This window comes from Erpetoichthys calabaricus, chromosome 3, assembly GCF_900747795.2.
Source record: "Erpetoichthys calabaricus chromosome 3, fErpCal1.3, whole genome shotgun sequence".
Classification (NCBI taxonomy): Eukaryota; Metazoa; Chordata; class Cladistia; order Polypteriformes; family Polypteridae; genus Erpetoichthys; species Erpetoichthys calabaricus.
In genome coordinates this window covers 284,150,966-284,168,465 of record NC_041396.2, presented here as the reverse complement: position 1 = coordinate 284,168,465, position 17,500 = coordinate 284,150,966, and the positions used below count along the sequence as shown (strand labels likewise).

Genomic DNA, 17,500 nt, shown 5'->3' with positions numbered 1-17,500 from the left:
TTATTATTATTTCAATCAAATATTTGAAAGGAAAAATTGAAGGCCATACTGTTCTGCTGTTGTCTACAAAACATTTGGACTGTGCCCACAACTCTGCAAGCAGGTCCTCCAACTTGCAGGGAAAACTTGGGGTTGATGGCAGGATTGGCACACCAGCCACCATAAAAAACCTCACACTGTTCCAGTGTGGTGCTGAGGTGTCACCTGTTGCACACCTGTCATGTCATGTGGTGGGTGCGGCAACACGATGTAATCAGCGCATACTCCCAATGTCTCTCTCTCTGGTGCAGAAAGTTGAGAGTGCTAGTGAGCCATAGAATTCAAAAACAAATTTAATAAACAAGAAGAACGGGCCTTTAGTTAAACTTAGCTGGCCATCACTTAGTTCACTTTGAATCTGATTATTGTTTGGCTGCTACGTAAGGAAAAAAATTAACTATTTAGGACTCTTAATGAAAAGAAAGTCTGTGAGACTGGCAGCAGTAACTGGTTACAAATTAACAAAGCAACTGGAAACAACATCAACATTTATTTGTATACCCCATTTTCATACAAATGATGTAGCTCAAAGTGTTTTACAAGATGAAGAAAGAAAAGTTTATAAAAAAATAATATAAAAATAAGATTAGGCAATATTAAGTAATTAAAATAAGGTCCGATGGCCTGGAGGACAGAAAAAATGAAAAACAAAAACAAAACAAAATCTGCAGGGGTTCCGAGGCCTCAAGACCACCCAGCCCCCACTGGCCATTCTACCTAACTTCTAACCTAAATGATCTCAGTCAGTCCTCATGGTTTTCAGGCTTCACATGGAAGAATTTGATGATGATGTTCATGTGGACTTCTGGCCTTCGATCCATCAATGTAGGGACCGCATGGTGCTTTGATTAGGTGGTGATGGTGCAGATCACCACCACAGAAAACCAGGAAAAAAACAGCAGAGAAAGTAGAGGAGCCATGATAAAAATGATAATTCAATGCATATACAGAATATCGGTTACAGGTTACATTAAAATGTCGCTCTGAGAAAGCCATGTTAAAATAATTAATTTTTAGCAATTTTTTAAAGTGCTCCACTGTATTATCCTGCCGAATTTCTATCGGTCAGCTATTCCAGATTTTAGGTGTATAACAGCAGTAGGCCGCCTCACCACTTCTTTTAAGTTTAGCTCTTGGAATTATAAGCAGATGCTAATTTGAAGATCTAAGGTTACGATTTGGAGTGTAAGGTGACAGGCATTCTAAAATATAAGATGGAGCAGATTATTTAAGGCTTTCTAAACCATAAGCAGGATTTTAAAGACAATTCTAAATGGCACAGGTAACCAGTGTAGTGACGTCAAAACTGGAGAGATCTACTCGGATTTTCTTTTCCTAGTTAAGATTCTAGCAGTTGAATTCTGCACTCGTTTCAGCTGATTGTTGTCTTTTTTGGGTGGTCCTGAGAGGAGTGCGTTACAGTAATTTAATCAATGAAAAACAAAATCGTAAAGTAATTTTTCAGCATCTTGCAAAGTTATAAGTGATCTGACTTTTGCTATATTTCTTAAGTGAAAAAATGCTGTTCTAATAATCTGATTAATATGTGATTTAAACTTCAGGTCAGAGTCAATAATTACCCTTAAAACTTTACCTCTGTCTTGACTTTTAAGCCTAATGTATCAAGTTTATTTCTAATAACCTCATTATATACATTTTTGCCAATGACTTAGATTTCTGTTTTCTCCTTATTTAGAGAAAATTAATAATAATAATAATTCTTTACATTTAAATAGCACTTTTCTCACTACTCAAAGCGCTCTCCACACAGGGAGGACCCAGGAATCAAACCCACAATCTCCTTGTAGCACTACCACTGCACCACCTGAGAGGATAAATTACTACTCATCCAATGAGAAATAATGCTAAGACATTGTGTCAGTGAGACAGGAGAGTTGGGGTCATTGATAAATACAGTTGTGCAGACACTGTGGCCCTCTGGGGTTTGAGTTTGATGTCCCTGTTAACATCATTGAACAGAGTAATTTCCAGGGTCCATTTATGATCATTTTTTGGGATATTTTCTCTTCAAAATATCTTTGAATAGAATAACATCCAAAAGTTACCAAGTCCATATATTAATTAAATTTTAAATTTATGACTTATTCCAAAATTTTTTGTAAGTAGACCAATAAACTCTAGATATTATGTTCTTCAAAAGTATGACCTTGTCAGTTGACTTTCCTCACTTAACTGTCATCTTCTATCTCTGATACCTTAACTTTCTCAATGGTTCTGTAGTATGGATCAATTACTTTTTGCCAGATATAATGACAAGAGGGGCAAATTCTAACCCAAACTCAAGTGTGTAAAGTTAGAGACGCAAAACATCAACCAATGAGTATTGGAACACTTTTAACTTGACAAAAACAGTTCCCAGGAGAAACAAATAAAGGACTATGGAAACTGTGGTCACACGTTGGTGATTGTTCAGCATTTTTCTGTGCAGTTATACAATTTTACTGCATATTTATATCTTTAGTCTTCTTCAAAGATTCTGCAGGTTTTGGGGGTTTTTTTTGTAATAGCAAGACCATAATATCCAAGTGGCATTTTCAGTTGTTTCTGTAAACTGTTGAAATGTGGGCAGCAATGAGTTTGCAAAGCTTCAGACCTCCTACTGCAGTGCACATCCTCCGTGGTTTCCTAAATTTCTGATGAACAATTCAGCTTAATAGGCCTGTGTATTTAAAAACATACTTAGACTTTAGAGTTATATTTTTAACAAACATATTTAGTTATTAAAAGGGAAGTACAGATAAAAAACAATGTTTGCATTTACAAAAAAAATTAACTTAATGAGAGATTTTCCACAATTACTGACACACATATGACTGACAAGTTTTATAAATTTCTTTGATATTGGGTGAAATGTGAGACTCGTGTTTCTTCACCAAGGTTTTGTAAGCTTTCTGAATTTTAATGTTTTATACAGTACATTGTTTCTGATTTTTCATCTTAAAAGAAATACTCCACCTAAAAATATTTTTTTATGTTACCCCATATACAAAATTAATCTAATTTTTTCATACAGAATAGATATAGCATTGGATAACAGCAAAAAAACTCCAAAACATCCATGAAAAAAAAACTTCATGTTACTCGTGTGGCATAATCCAGTTATCCAGCCATATGATCTATCTATCTATCTATCTATCTATCTATCTATCTATCTATCTATCTATCTATCTATCTATCTATCTATCTGTCCCTTTAGGTAATGTTTGATTATATCCCATAAAAACATCCTAAATGTCATCTGTTCTAAAACTTAGGATCATCATTATCACAGGTTAAGATGGTCAATCAAAATAAAGAAGGAGTTGGGGTAAACAATCTAATGTCCATATTGGGTCACAAAAAAACCAGAAGGCACAGCACTGAATCAGCATTTGAAGACATTATGAGGGTTAAATTAAACTTTGTTCTGTTTGATTATCTTTGCACGGTGTTGGTATTTGTCAGAAAAACAAACCATGAGTAGAAATTGTCCTTCATCAAGAGCACTGTGTTTATTTGATTTAACTACTGTAGTTTACAGTGTGTCCTAGTGGCCAATAACAAACAGGGTACAGCAATCTGTCAAGTGGAAACAACAACACTGTGACACATTATGATAAGAACATTGGGATAATGTTTAAAATCTGAAACATACTAAATAAGATGTTTCAAAATCTTTGTTCCAAACAGAGTTCCATTCAAGTGAGTGTCCACAGATGAACTGTCCTTTCATACCTTCCTAGTTTCATTTTCTCAGCTTGTCAAGAGACTAGAAGGGATAGTTCTCATCTCTCCTTATCTGGCCTCTTTGGATGAGATGTCCTCTGATCCTCTACTATAAATAAAGCAGAACTGTAAGCCACAGACTGTAAGGCTATGGATTTATTTCTATTGGTTCCCTTACTCACTAAGCTCATTTCATTGATCAAGAGTCCTGGTTTAATTCAAAAGCGTGATTCTGTTTGAACAGACTTCCTGTTTGTGGACTACTTTCACTTTCTAGAGGCATTTATTTAACAATATTTTAGCTAAAAATATCATGTATTTTGGATGTTGTAAGCCCCTTTGTCACTAGATCATGGGGAGCAGCCATGGGAACCACGCTATGTCTCTCGGAACCTTTGTTGGCAGCCCCCCGGGTTGTGTCAGGGCCACTTTCGTGGAACTCCACAGCACAAGCCTCCAGCAGAGGGAGCTGCATAGAGCTGCACGGCTTAATGAGCCTGTCTGAGCAGGAGCGCAGCCACACCCAGAAGTGCAGCCGGAAGAAGGTCAACGAGCACCTGCAGCACTTCCGGGTGGGCTATAAGAGGAGCCTGCAGCCACTACTCAGGGTGCCAGAGTCAGGAGGAGGGGGACAAGGCTGCCCTGGGAGGAGTGGAGGAAAAGAAGAGTGTGTTTTGGGTGCTTTATTTGTGTTTTGGGGACTATATAGGGCCAGTGGGGCATGGGGAAGACGTGTCCCACGGCTGAAGAAAATGTTTATTTTACCCGTGCCTCTGGTGTCAGTCTGTGTCGGTTGGCACCAATAAAGTGCCTTTATCACTATATATATATATAAAAGATTTTTCATATAAAAATATTGTTTTTATGTGGAGTATTCCTTTAAGGCCTTAGGCTGGTGTTAATAAAAAGTAAGAAAAGTGTCATATACATGGTGTTGGACTGTTACGCATATGGTTAACAGTTCAACCCTCACAATGAATCTAGGTGACCCTCAGTGAGTCACTTCTCCTGCCACTCCTAAAAGTGTAAAAAAAGTATATACTAACAATTCTCTGATAAGTCATGTATTATTAAGGAATTTGGGACAATGTTAAACCATGGAAACGTGTCATACTCTATATAATAAAGATTATTTTTATACCAAAATTGATTTACTTTTTGGTACAGCAACTCATCACATTTAAGGGGTGAATGTCATGCCAGCCATGTGAAGCTACAATGTAATTAGTGCTGTTTGTAGCTCACATAGTTAGCGTGTCTCGTTCTTTTCTTTTTGCAGGCTGTTGCAGGCTCTCCATTCGCTCTTGCTGTTGGGTGGTGGCGTCACTTATTGTGTTGCTCGTTCTGTTGCTGATTGCCATTGGAATGTTTTTTATACATGGTAAGTGTCTGGTGAGTGAAACATTTCATAGTTTAAAATGGGCGCATTTCTAAACTTTCCTGAGCTCTGAGAATGTTGACTCATTTTGCCTTCCTTCAAAAAGTTCTCAGTAGTTGAATGAGACCCTCAATCAACCTTTAACATTGCTGTGTATAATAAGGGTAAATGAGCCTCTTACAATAATCTGCAACTCAAATTATAAAAATTCCAAGATTATGTCTATTAGGGTCTTCAAAGGGATGTAATAGCCAGGATATATTTATATCAATATGGGCCCAGTTGAGTTAGTAGAAGTTTGATCAAAGCTCATGGAGGATATTAAAATGTTTGGCTCAACTACAGTAGCTCATTTATAGGTGTGCTTGCATACAATGAGATAGGCATCTATTGTGAACGCGCATGTCTGTTCGTCTATCTGTGCATACTTGGACCAATTTCGTTGAAATGAGGCCTGCTTATTCTTCAAAGAAATTTGCTAAGACAGTTCCATTTTCAATGCAATATCTCAAACAGATTGTGTTGTACACAGTTTTAAAATTTCAAAATCTCTCTTTGAAAAGCATTGGCAAATTTGTAAACTGATTTGTCTTAAAATGGGGAAACATGTTGTGCTACTTCAGCTATGAGTTAATTTAATGTATAAATTTTATCTTGACAGCAGTTACACCAACTTGTATATTTTCCTGTTTTTCACCTTTGATAGCTGCCACTGACTACAAATAAACCGCCATCACAAGTGGCTTAACACTAGAATTACCAGAGCCTACGAAAAAACTCGTAAATCCGTCCCACCTTAAATCGCGTCTTAAATCCGTTTGCACCTCTCCGCCAGAGTCCTTTGTCATCTAAATGTGCTGATAAACAAAAACTACTAGCAGCCAGCTATTCCATCCCCCCACCGACTTAGAATGAACTTCTCTCCTAGCTCAAGCCTTGCCTTGATTTGATTACCTGGGATTGAACTGGAGTTTTACAGTGGAAATAATTCTAGCGTTATTTGGAATACACGCATTTCATGTGTGTTCCATTTCTATAGTAGGCTGTGCAAACACATTTTTAAAACAGAAACGTTTTTCATATTCTAATAGTAAATGACAAAATGTAGGCATAAACTATATAACGTATGAAGCCTGAAGTCCATATATCAAAGAAACACTTTCACAAAAGGTACAAATAAGAGAACACGTGCGCAAAAAAAAAAGCTGCGTTAGCATGCCACATTGACATTCTTACTACTACTGCTGCGGTGGCGTAATGGTATCAGCTCCTGACTGGGGATCAGAGGGTGGCGAGTTCGATCCTGCATGGCTCCACTTTGAGAAATGAACTGCTCTCATTCTTACAATTTTAGAATAACAACATAAATTTGATTTCAGTCTGTAACAGCCGGTGTAACTTATGATACTGGTAAAGGTTAGCTTTTTTTTTTTTTTTTAATTCACTTTTCATTCTCGCAGTCGCATTCAGAATCAATCCATACAACCCCATCTGACATAAAGACGCGCTATAGGTCTGCAGTGTATCACGATGCATACTACCGCCCCCCCCCCCCCCCCCAAAAGGGTTCTGACACACAAACGCTGGCGAAGCTGCCTTCTTCGTATCTCACCTTCACTTGAAATCAGCAGTTCTTAGTATTGCACCACGCACGCTGTCATATCAACCACCAACTGTAACTTGCTTTCTTTATTCTTCGGTTATAGTCTTGAATAAAAGTACACTTTTATTTATGTGAAAACAGCTGTGTCAGATGGGGTTGTATGGATTGATAAGCAGCTAAGAACTGCTGATTTCAAGTGACGATGAGATACGAAGAAGGCAGCTTCGCCAGCGTTTGTGTGTCAGAACCCTTTTGGGGGGGGAGGGGGGGGGGCGGTAGTATGCATCGTGATACACTGCAGACCTATAGCGCGAGAATGAAAAGTGAATTAAAAAAAAAAAAAAAAAAAAAAGCTAACCTTTACCAGTATCATAAGTTACACCGGCTGTTACAGACTGAAATCAAATTTATGTTGTTATTCTAAAATTGTAAGAATAAGAGCAGATCATTTCTCGAAGTGGAGCCGTGCGGGATCGAACTCACCACCCTCTGATCCCTAGTCAGGAGCTGATACCATTACGCCACCACGGCGGCTGTAGTAATAGTGTCAATGTGGCATGCTAACGTGGCTTTTTTTTTTGTGCAGTTATATTTTTTTTGAAGAAAAGCGCACGTGTTCTCTTATTTGTACCTTTTGTGAAAGTGTTTCTTTGATATATGGACTTCAGGCTTCATACGTTATATAGTTTATGCCTACATTTTGTCATTTACTATTAGAATATGAAAAACGTTTCTGTTTTAAAAATGTGTTTGCACAGCCTACTATAGAAATGGAACACACATGAAATGCGTGTATTCCAAATAACGCTAGAATTATTTCCACTGTAAAACTCCACTTCAATCCCAGGTAATCAAATCAAGGCAAGGCTTGAGCTAGGAGAGAAGTTCATTCTAAGTCGGTGGGGGGATGGAATAGCTGGCTGCTAGTAGTTTTTGTTTATCAGCACATTTAGATGACAAAGGACTCTGGCGGAGAGGTGCAAACGGATTTAAGACGCGATTTAAGGTGGGACGGATTTACGAGTTTTTTCGTAGGCTCTGGTAATTCTAGTGTTAATCACCTGCAGACTGAGCGTGTGGGTAGGAAGTTGTTGTCATTGACTGTTTGAGGGCACGTTGTGTGAGTGCAAGCAGGAGAAAGCAAGTGCATGAGCACCTCAGTCCTCCTGAAACTTTAACTTGTACAAATTAAGTTAAATGATCATCCTAACTGTAAAAGTATAAAATGCAAGCAAGGAAAACAAAACGTTATCTCTATATATTGTATGGTTTCTAAACTCTTTTGGGACTCCCCCAATGGGATGACACGCCGAAGAGCATCCCAAAGCATGATTGCAGAGTCTGTAGAAGACAGCCTATCTGTTGCCGGGGCAACTGCAGGCTCCCAGAAAAAATCCGAGCCGGTCGCGGTCGCGCTATAAGTGCCTGTCATCAATGGATGATGCAAGGAACATTATAAAAGCAGGGTGTAGTATTACTTGGCCATTAACCTGGTCATGACCCTGCCAGACTGCTGTGTTGTGTATAGGAGAGTGGTAGATCCCGCTACAATAAATAACCCTGCTGTTCCTGTTTCAAGCTGAATAAAACTGGTTTTGCTAAAGTACTGAGACTCAGCCTCAGCAGGGACTCACAAATCAGAATATGTACAAGAATAAAAAACCTTGTAGCGTATAAGCCATTATGCACAGAGTAAATAATCACTTACTCAATATTAACTTTACCCTACCCCTAACCCTTCTCTTTCCGGGATGGTCTTACCGTCCTTGGGAGGAGAGGGGGACTCAGACTCAGATGGCATCAGGCTCCATTTTATTTTTAAATATTTGGAACAGGTACGGCAGGTAGTGAGGGTGATCCAGAATAATTTACATCAGGCGCAGGGTGAGTTTGAACCGTTGAGGCCTATTAAATTGTTGGCGGTGTACCGAAAAAACAAAAACTTAATATATATTGGTGCACGCTTCGATTAACATTCAACCAAAGAACTGCTTTGCTTGGGACATCCCTTTCAAGATGAGGAGGGTCATCTGTAATCCATCCTCTCACAAAGACGTAGTAATTTTCCAAGAAATTACTTTAAACACCATTAACTGTGTACAGTGGACCTTTGACTTACGAACTCAATTCGTTCGTGAGGGCTGGTTGTAACTCAAGTTGGTTGTAAGTCAAGACTATTTTTCCCATAAGAAATAATGGAAATGCCCTTAATGTGTTCTGAACCTCACACAGCAACACTTACTTAACTTTTTTTTAATAAAAAAGGGTTGTATAATGTGCATAATTTACCAATAACACCAATAATTGTTCTAATGTATTAACCAAAAAGTTATAAAAAGTGCCTAGCCTAGCAGAAACAACAATTTCATACTGTACTCACCATTTAAGTTGACATCTTTGGCTTGCAGGAAGGAAGGAGGAGGAGAATGAAATGGAAGGTGGTTATTGTTTGGAAGGAGTTTCCTTATACAAATCTTTTCTTTGTAAAATTGTTGAGATGGTGGATTTCGACATTCTGTACATATTAGCGAGATCGGTCACGTGAACGCCACTCTCATATTTCCACACAATTTCATTCTTTGTTTCGATTGTGATCGATTTCTTTACCTTTGTTACCTTCTCTTCCTTCCTTAGCAATTATCGAAATAAATTATATAAATCACTGCACTGACCGAAATTACGTCCACAAACACATGTATCTGGGCTCTGACTGACGCTTACAAACGCTCTTGGCTGTTTGTTTACAATCGCACAAGCGGATACACATGACCGCATTCGGGTCGTAACGCAAGATGTTGGTCGAAATTCAAAACAAAAATTTTTCAGAAACAAAAGTTGTTCACATGTCAGGCCAGTCGTATATCAAGGGTCGACTGTATATGTGATACAGTGTTGGGATTATGGCCTAATTTATGTGGGAGAGACTAAAAACTAGTTGAGGGCCCGATGTGTCCAGCACCTGCGACAATATTATACCAACATTTTAACCAAGAGGGGCATAGACAACTTATGTTTGGGCTAGAACACAGTGGAAGTTGGAATAAGACATGGCGGTTTAAGAAAGAACTGTCTTGGATCGAGGACCTGGAGACGTATCATCCCCAGGGTTTGAATGAAAAAATGTCATTAAATTTTGAGGATTTTGAACAGACCTTATTGCACAATTTCATAAGTGTTGTTTATTTAGTTTGAATTAGGTATGTAGGTATATATAGGATTTGATTGCAATAGTATATTTAATTTGATTTATGGGAAGTCAGCATGCCAGGGTCAGCCTATTAGCTTCTATCCCCTACCCTTACACCTAACCCTAACCCAACCTCACACCTCCATAATATGCAGATTATAATGATTAATTATTTCACTGACCCTATAATTTCTAGGGTGACCGGATTTCAGGTGATGCATACCAATAAATAACTGAAAAATATTGCAATGTCCTGATTTTAACAGGCTACCCTCCTAATTAAGTATTTAGTGCACAAACATCATTGCAGTACATTTGCAACAACACATGCAAAACTCCAAGAGGGAACCTCACGTATTTAGGAACTTATGTCAAATCTAAACTGCATTGTAAAGAGGATTAAGAAGCACACCAAAACAGAGAGTATACTGCCATTTACTGATTTCCACTTCAGGTACTGTGTGTGATCATATGTGTTTGCTTCTAAAAGTTTTTTTTTTCTCGTGACCTGATCCCTTTTTGATGATGATGATGAGAGGCTTTAAACAAATAAAGCTTCATGTGTGGGCATAGTGTCCAAGTTCAAAACTATGAAAATCTATACACCTTAACATTTACCATCAGAGAGCCACATTTGCCCAGTATCCATAATAGTCACTCACTGTAATATAGTTGACCTTTCTCTTCTGTTGTTCCCTAACATTTGCCATAACTGAATAGCCTTGCAACATGCTCATGCAAATTGAAGATCTTGTTTTTGTTATTTAAGTTATGTTAATTGGCAACTGCAAACTGTCATTGTGTGTGTGTGTGTGTGTATTTGTGTGCGTGTGCGAGTGATGGTGGACTAGGGTTCTGCCCATCCCTGTTTTCAGCCTTCCATCTAATCCTGGTGAGACAGCCTTGGGCCCCCACAACGTTGAAATGGATTGAGAAGGTTCTAGAACCTACCAAGTGAACTCAGTCCATTGAAGGCTACTGTGCCTGCACAGCCCCCTTATACACCTGAATGTAACACAATTTTTACATTTTCAAATTTAAGTTTTATTTGGAAATAAACATTGGAATAAAAACAATAGAACTGAAGGATAAGGTGTGCTATGTAAACATTCTGAAAATAAGTTGTAAGTTGAGATTTTACAGCATAATAATTTGATCTACAAAATAAGAGCATAATCAGAGAAGACATTGGCATCATAGCTACAAGACTGAATAGAAGGTAATAAGGTGTTATCAATAACAACACATTTGATTTTTGAGTAATTATGATGTACTAACAAAGAGTAAGAATAGTCAGTTGAATTTCAGTACAAAATCTTGAGTCAGAGAGATTGTGATCCGTAATAAACTGTGTAATTGACGTTATAGTTTCTTATGTTTAGTGGTGAGTCAACCCCATTGAATTCTACAAGTTTTATGGAAAGGACCATTAACTTCATCAAACTCAGTGAAATGCATTGAAGTCAATGGGAAAGGAGAAATAGAGCTAGTTCTAAGTGGATTATAATGGTTCAATGATCTTTTCAATTGTTCCTGCGAGCTATGGAACCAATTATTGTACCAATTACAGTGGCCAAAGATGTGACCTGATTTGTGAGGCAGAAGTGCTAACCACTGTGCCACCCTAATTTAAAATTAATAGAATTAAATATCAGAACAGTAAAAGTTCTTCCAAACAGGAAGCATGAATACAGTATGGTGTGTCCCTCACAGATTCAGTAGCACATACTTACCCCTTTCAAGTCAAAAGTGCATTGCATTTATTTATTTGGCTGACACCTTTATCCAACATTTATGACGCAACTGGTTACATTTCATTTGGTTTTCCAGTTGGAGCACATAGAGATGAAGTGACTTGCTCATGGTCACACAGCATGAGTAGCAGGATTTGAACAAATAATCTCAGGGTTTGACATCCAAAGCCTTAACCACCTACACCACACTGCCTGCTGGTACAGGTTGTTTGTTTGTTTACCAAATGTGTTTGCTCACTGCTGCTACCAAATAACCACAACATTAAAGCATGTGGATTCTTCATTCCGGTTTGCATCAGCTGCACAGTATCTCTGGGTAATACAATCAAAAGGGTAGGCTCACATATTACACACAGGTCACATACAAGTCTATACAAACAGACATCACCTTTATGACATGAATACAGTGACACATTTCCATTTTCCTCCTGTGTGTGTTTTGTGTATAAATGTAGTAACGAGTTTCCTGCTAATTTGTAGGCCCGTACAAATATCAGCATTACAGTAATCCCTCACTTATCGCGGGAGATAGGTTCCAAGGCTGACCGCAATAACTGAATTTCCGCGAAGTAGGGACACTATATTTATTTAATTATTTAACGTGTGTTTGGACATTTTTAAACCCTCCTTGTATTGTTTACAACCCACCCTTTACTCTGTTAAAAACAGGGACAACTGCTAAGCAATATGAAATCGGTAGATAAGTTTACACTTACTGTATAGCGAAGTACACGTAGCAGCTTGTAGGCGGTCATGATGTCGTCGACCTTGTTGCAAAGATTCCTAAAGCAGATTCCATCCAGACTACTGCCTTATCACGTCCACTTGCAACTCGTTTTGTGCCCTGGTTAAAGGACACTGCGGCTGTAGATCTTATATGCTTTTCCTCCTTTTTAAATAAAAAGAATCGATGTCCTGCAGCGGTGTAGCTGTTCCCTTCCTTCAACATATCCAAAACTTTGACCTTTTCTGCAATCATTTGCATCTTCTGTTGGTGCTTGGACACGGCCCCTGAAGCATTAGCACGTTAATGATGAATGAGTGAGATGAGACTTCGTCGCTGAGCCAATCAGCAGCACACAGGAACTTAACTGCGTGCTCTGATTGGGTAGCTTCTCAGTCATCCACCAATAGCATCTCTTGTATGAAATCAACTGGGCAAACCAACTGAGGAAGCAAGTAAAAAGACCCATTGTCCGCAGAAACCCGCGAAGCAGCGAAAAATCCGTGTTATGTATTTAGATATGCTTACATATAAAATCCGTGAAGTCGTGAATCCGCGAAAAGTGAACCGCGAAGTAGCGAGGGATTACTGTATATACTCTGGGGTCTGTCTCATCCAACATTGCCCACTACTGCTTTGTGATGTCATGCTGGCATCACAAAGCATCATGGGGCACTGGGAAAAAAAATGATCATGTAAGCTGTTTGTTGAATTTACAGAAAAATACTCGGCAAACAAGGTCATCAGTTGAACACAGAATATTTGCGCAAAAACACTTTCGACAATCAACACTGCTTATATTTAGGGTTGCACTTGTCGGAGACCAACCTAATTCAGGATTTAACAGACAACTAAATCCTCCAGATCTTATAAGCTTGAGTTATCATACTGGAATCCATTGTGAATACTGTAAACATAAATTCTCTGCTGGCTGTATTTGGTGTGTTTATGTTAGCCATATATGGTGCTCTCCATATTGGGATGTAGACACATTTTCTATTGATTTACCTGTCTCCTCCACAGTTTCAAATTACAAATTGAACAATTCAGACGTTATTAAAATGCACACTGCAGACTTTCAATTTATTGGCGTTTGTGTACATTTTGGTCACACCATGTAGAAATGACAACACTTTTTCTACATGGTCCCTCCATTTCAGGATACCATAATGTTTGGGACACAGCAACAGCCGGTATATTAAAGCCATCATATTTAGGACTTTGTTGCCTATCCCTTGCATGAAGTCTGTTATTCATAGACATCACCAGGTGCTGAGGATCCTGCTTGTTTTGAGGGTTTGTCCCTTTAGATTTTCTTTTCTGCATATAGAAGGCCTACTCAGTTGGATTTAAATTGGGTGACAAGCTTGGCTATTTGAGAACTTTCCTTTTTTAGCTTTGACAAAGTCCTGTGTTGCCTTAGCAGTATGTCTGGGATCATTATCTTGTTGTAGGATGAAGCACTGTCCAGTGAGTTGACTGGAACTTGAGCAGATCAGTTGTTTGTAGACATCTCAGAATTCATTGCGCAGCTGCCATCAGCAGTTACATTGTCAATGAAGAGAAGTGTGCCAGGACCTGTGACAGCCATACATGCCCAAGCCATAACACCTCCTCCACCATGTTTAACAGATGAAGTGGAATGTTTTGGATCTTGGGCAGTTCCTTTTTGTCTCCACACTTTGCTATTGCCATCACTCTGATCAGGTTCATCTTTGTCATGTCTGTCCACAAGAACTTTTACCAGAATTCTGTAGGCTCTTTTAAGCCCTTTTTGATAAACTGCATTCTGGCCATCCTGTTGTTGTGGCTAACTAGTGGTTTACAGCTTGCAGTGTGGCCTCTGTATTTCTGGTCATGAATTCTTCTGCAGATAGTTGTTTGAAACATCCACATCTCCCTCCTGATGATTGTTTCTGATCTGTCAGACAGGTGTTTGTGGCTTTTTCTTTAACATAGTGAGGGTTCTTCTGTCATCAGCAGTGGCCTACTATTCCTTTTGCGATTTCTGAGCTCACCAGTGTTTCCTTTCTTCTTAGTGATATTCCAGACAGTTGATTTCAATCAACCTAAGGTTTTACTGATGTCTCTAATGATTTTATTATTGTTTTCTTCTTTGACTTTGATTAGGACAGCTCTTGTTCTCATGTTGAACAGAAGTCAAAGAGAAGAAGCTAGCTGAGGAATCTTATGAAGCAGTGGAATACACCCAAGAAATCACAAACACAAACATGTAGACCATGTATAAAAAGTGTTATCATTTCTACATGGTGTGACCGAAATGAGTGCAAATGCCTTTAAATGAAAGTTTGCAATGTGCACTTTAATCACGTTTGAATTTGTTTGATTTGTAATATAAACTGTGGAGCAGATGGGTAGAAAAGTCAAAATGTGTTTTTGTTTCAAACACAACGGAGGGCACTGTAGGTTCTCCATCACCATAATATACCCGTATCTGCCTTCATGCTCAGACACTGTTTTTATTTATTTATTTATATTTTTAAATCATAGAATGCAAAATTAGATCAACCTGGTTTGTTTTCAGACAAAACTGGTCCTTTGTTATTAAGTTGGTGTTCTATAAAAATGCTATCTCAGCTTTAAAATATGTGTGATATGAGAACACTTGCTTTTTCTCTTAAGATTGTTATTTAGACCTTTAACATTGCACTTTAAAACTTAAAATCTAGAATTTGTTTAACATAAATTGTCTATTCTTTTGTAAAGTGAGTCCAGAATGAATACCTACTTTCCCTTACCACATTCTGTACATCAAGACCTTGGCTACTCTTAAGCAATATTAATAATGAATTCATTTTCTTTTCTCATTATCAGCTGAAAATAAATTGCAGGATATGAAAAAGGCCTATGCTGGCTTATCAGAAAATCACTCCTTAGCAAACGAAGAGCTCAACCTTCTGAGGAATAACTTCACCCGTTTATCAACAAAGCATCTGACTCTTCAGTTTAATTACAGCACACATTTTCGTAAGAACTTTATTATGTATTTTTGAAAAATGTAATTGTTAGCAGCTAATATAATTGATGGTAAAAATTGTAATTGTCTGCAGCAATTTCAACTATAAATTTCCCTTTTTCCATGTTTTAATAATATAAAGTATCTTACTTTAAATCCTACCCGGAATAATAATGATTTATTTAGTTAATCATTTTGTTGGATTATGTTATACATGAGTTTTACTTGAACCGTTTACAGTCCTATAGATTCCTACACATGTATATTAATTAAGTCTGCTTTAATGAATTGAGGATATCTAAATGATGATAGAGCAACAGTTTTATAGAGTATCACTTGATTGAGGAACGGCAACTAGAAGCTAACCTGCACAATTTTGTTAAAAAATGACAATGTGTGTAAACGTCTGACTTTGTCTCATTTAATCTTAGAGACTATATTTCATCCAACCCTACAATGGAAACCAGACAGATATAAATACACTATTTTTGGGATAATTTTTGGTATTTCCTTTATTCATTTATTTACTACTGGGGGCAAGGCCCCCTGGCGGCTTTTGTGCCTAACCTCCAGTTGCGGCCAAAATATTTGTAAAATCTGTAAATGTACAAAAGAAAAATTATTATTTATTGGAGTCAAAATCACGAAACTCTATAAATATGTAAAAGAAAAAATGTATTATTTAATGGAGTAAAAAATCATGAAATGAGAATAAAATATTTACTCCCTTACCGATTGAAGTATTCCATTTAAACTCAGGTCCACTATGCTTGATGAGTATTTATAAGAGACTAAATAAACAATCCATTAGTTTTGACAGACATTATTACTTTTTTTTAAAAATGGCTCATTTAAATAACAGGAAAAATCATGTGAAAACTAAAGTAGCATGCAATGGGTCATCGTAACTCGACCTTCTGCTAACTAAATCACCTAAATACAAACATTGGTGTTATGAATAGATAATTTTTTTTAATAGTTTGTTCCTGTGAAAGAAAATTTACTTGATCAAAAATAAAAACCACGACTTTCTTGATATTAAAAACCACGCCTTTCTTGATATTTTAGTTTATAATTTAAAAACGGAATAAGAATCTGAAAATCTAACAACATCACATTAAAGTTCGAAATTCTGAAAAGAATGATACCAAAAATATATGTATAGGTTTTAAAATAAGCCCAGTGACGCTAGGGGTCGCTGTTGCCCCGTAAAACCCACAGACAACATGTCCAAACACCAGGTAAAAGTCCCAGTAATAATTTTAATAATTACAATAATGTGCACAAAGCACTTCCACTCCCACAATACCCAATAATAATCAATAATCAACAATAAATCCTCCTCTCCACCCAGCAGCTCTGTCACTCTTCCTCCCAACTCCGGCTCAGTCGGCTGGGTTTCCCACAGTCCTTTAAATAGTCCTCGACCCGGAAGTGCTTCTGTCCTTCAGTCCATGTGATTCCATAGCACTTCCGGGTCAGATAAAAACTCTTATGTTTCTTCAGCCCGGAAGTACTTCAGTTCTTCTGTCCCCGTGACTTGGGAATACTTCTGGGCTATAGGGAAAATAGAAATCCCTGTGCCTCCCTGCAGCGTCCCCTGGCAGCCCCCACAGTATCCAGCAGGGCTGTGAAGCCGAACTCCATTGTCCATGATGCCCTGCAGGAATTCGGGGCACCTCCATGTTGCAGGGAGGACTCCATCTGGCGGTGTGGATGTATTGGCCAGGATAAGCTGCCGGCCATCTCTCACACCCGATTTAAAGTGTGACAAAAAAAGTGACATAAAATTGGTACACAAAATCGTTGCACTTTTAGGCTTAGGATTTTATATATATAAAGTAGATTGTACAGTTCTTCTGAGTTGTCTTAAGTTAAATCAAGAAAACTTTCCTGTGCCAACCAGATAGAGCAGTGACAAATGGTTAGTGCTGTTCAGGCTACGTTATGCTCTCTGTGTCTGCACTAATAGTGGCAGACATCCACTTTCTTATAACTTTTTTACGTCTGAATTTTCTATATTGAACACTTACTAATGCTGCCTCACAGCTCACTCGCTGTCTGTACTGATATTATGTACCTTCCCTTTATCTGTGTGGGATTTTTTTCACT

The 17,500-nt window shown here is 38.0% G+C and overlaps 1 protein-coding gene across 1 annotated transcript in view; it reads left to right on the top strand.

Annotated features, from left to right (window-relative positions):
- Positions 1-17,500, top strand: part of LOC114649048 (asialoglycoprotein receptor 1-like) — a 47,316-nt gene that overhangs the window by 3,120 nt on the left and 26,696 nt on the right. The window contains exons 2-3 of the mRNA XM_028798465.2: positions 5,045-5,146; positions 15,247-15,399. Of these exons, the coding sequence (XP_028654298.1) occupies positions 5,045-5,146; positions 15,247-15,399 (255 nt within the window). The remainder of the gene's footprint in view (positions 1-5,044; positions 5,147-15,246; positions 15,400-17,500) is intronic.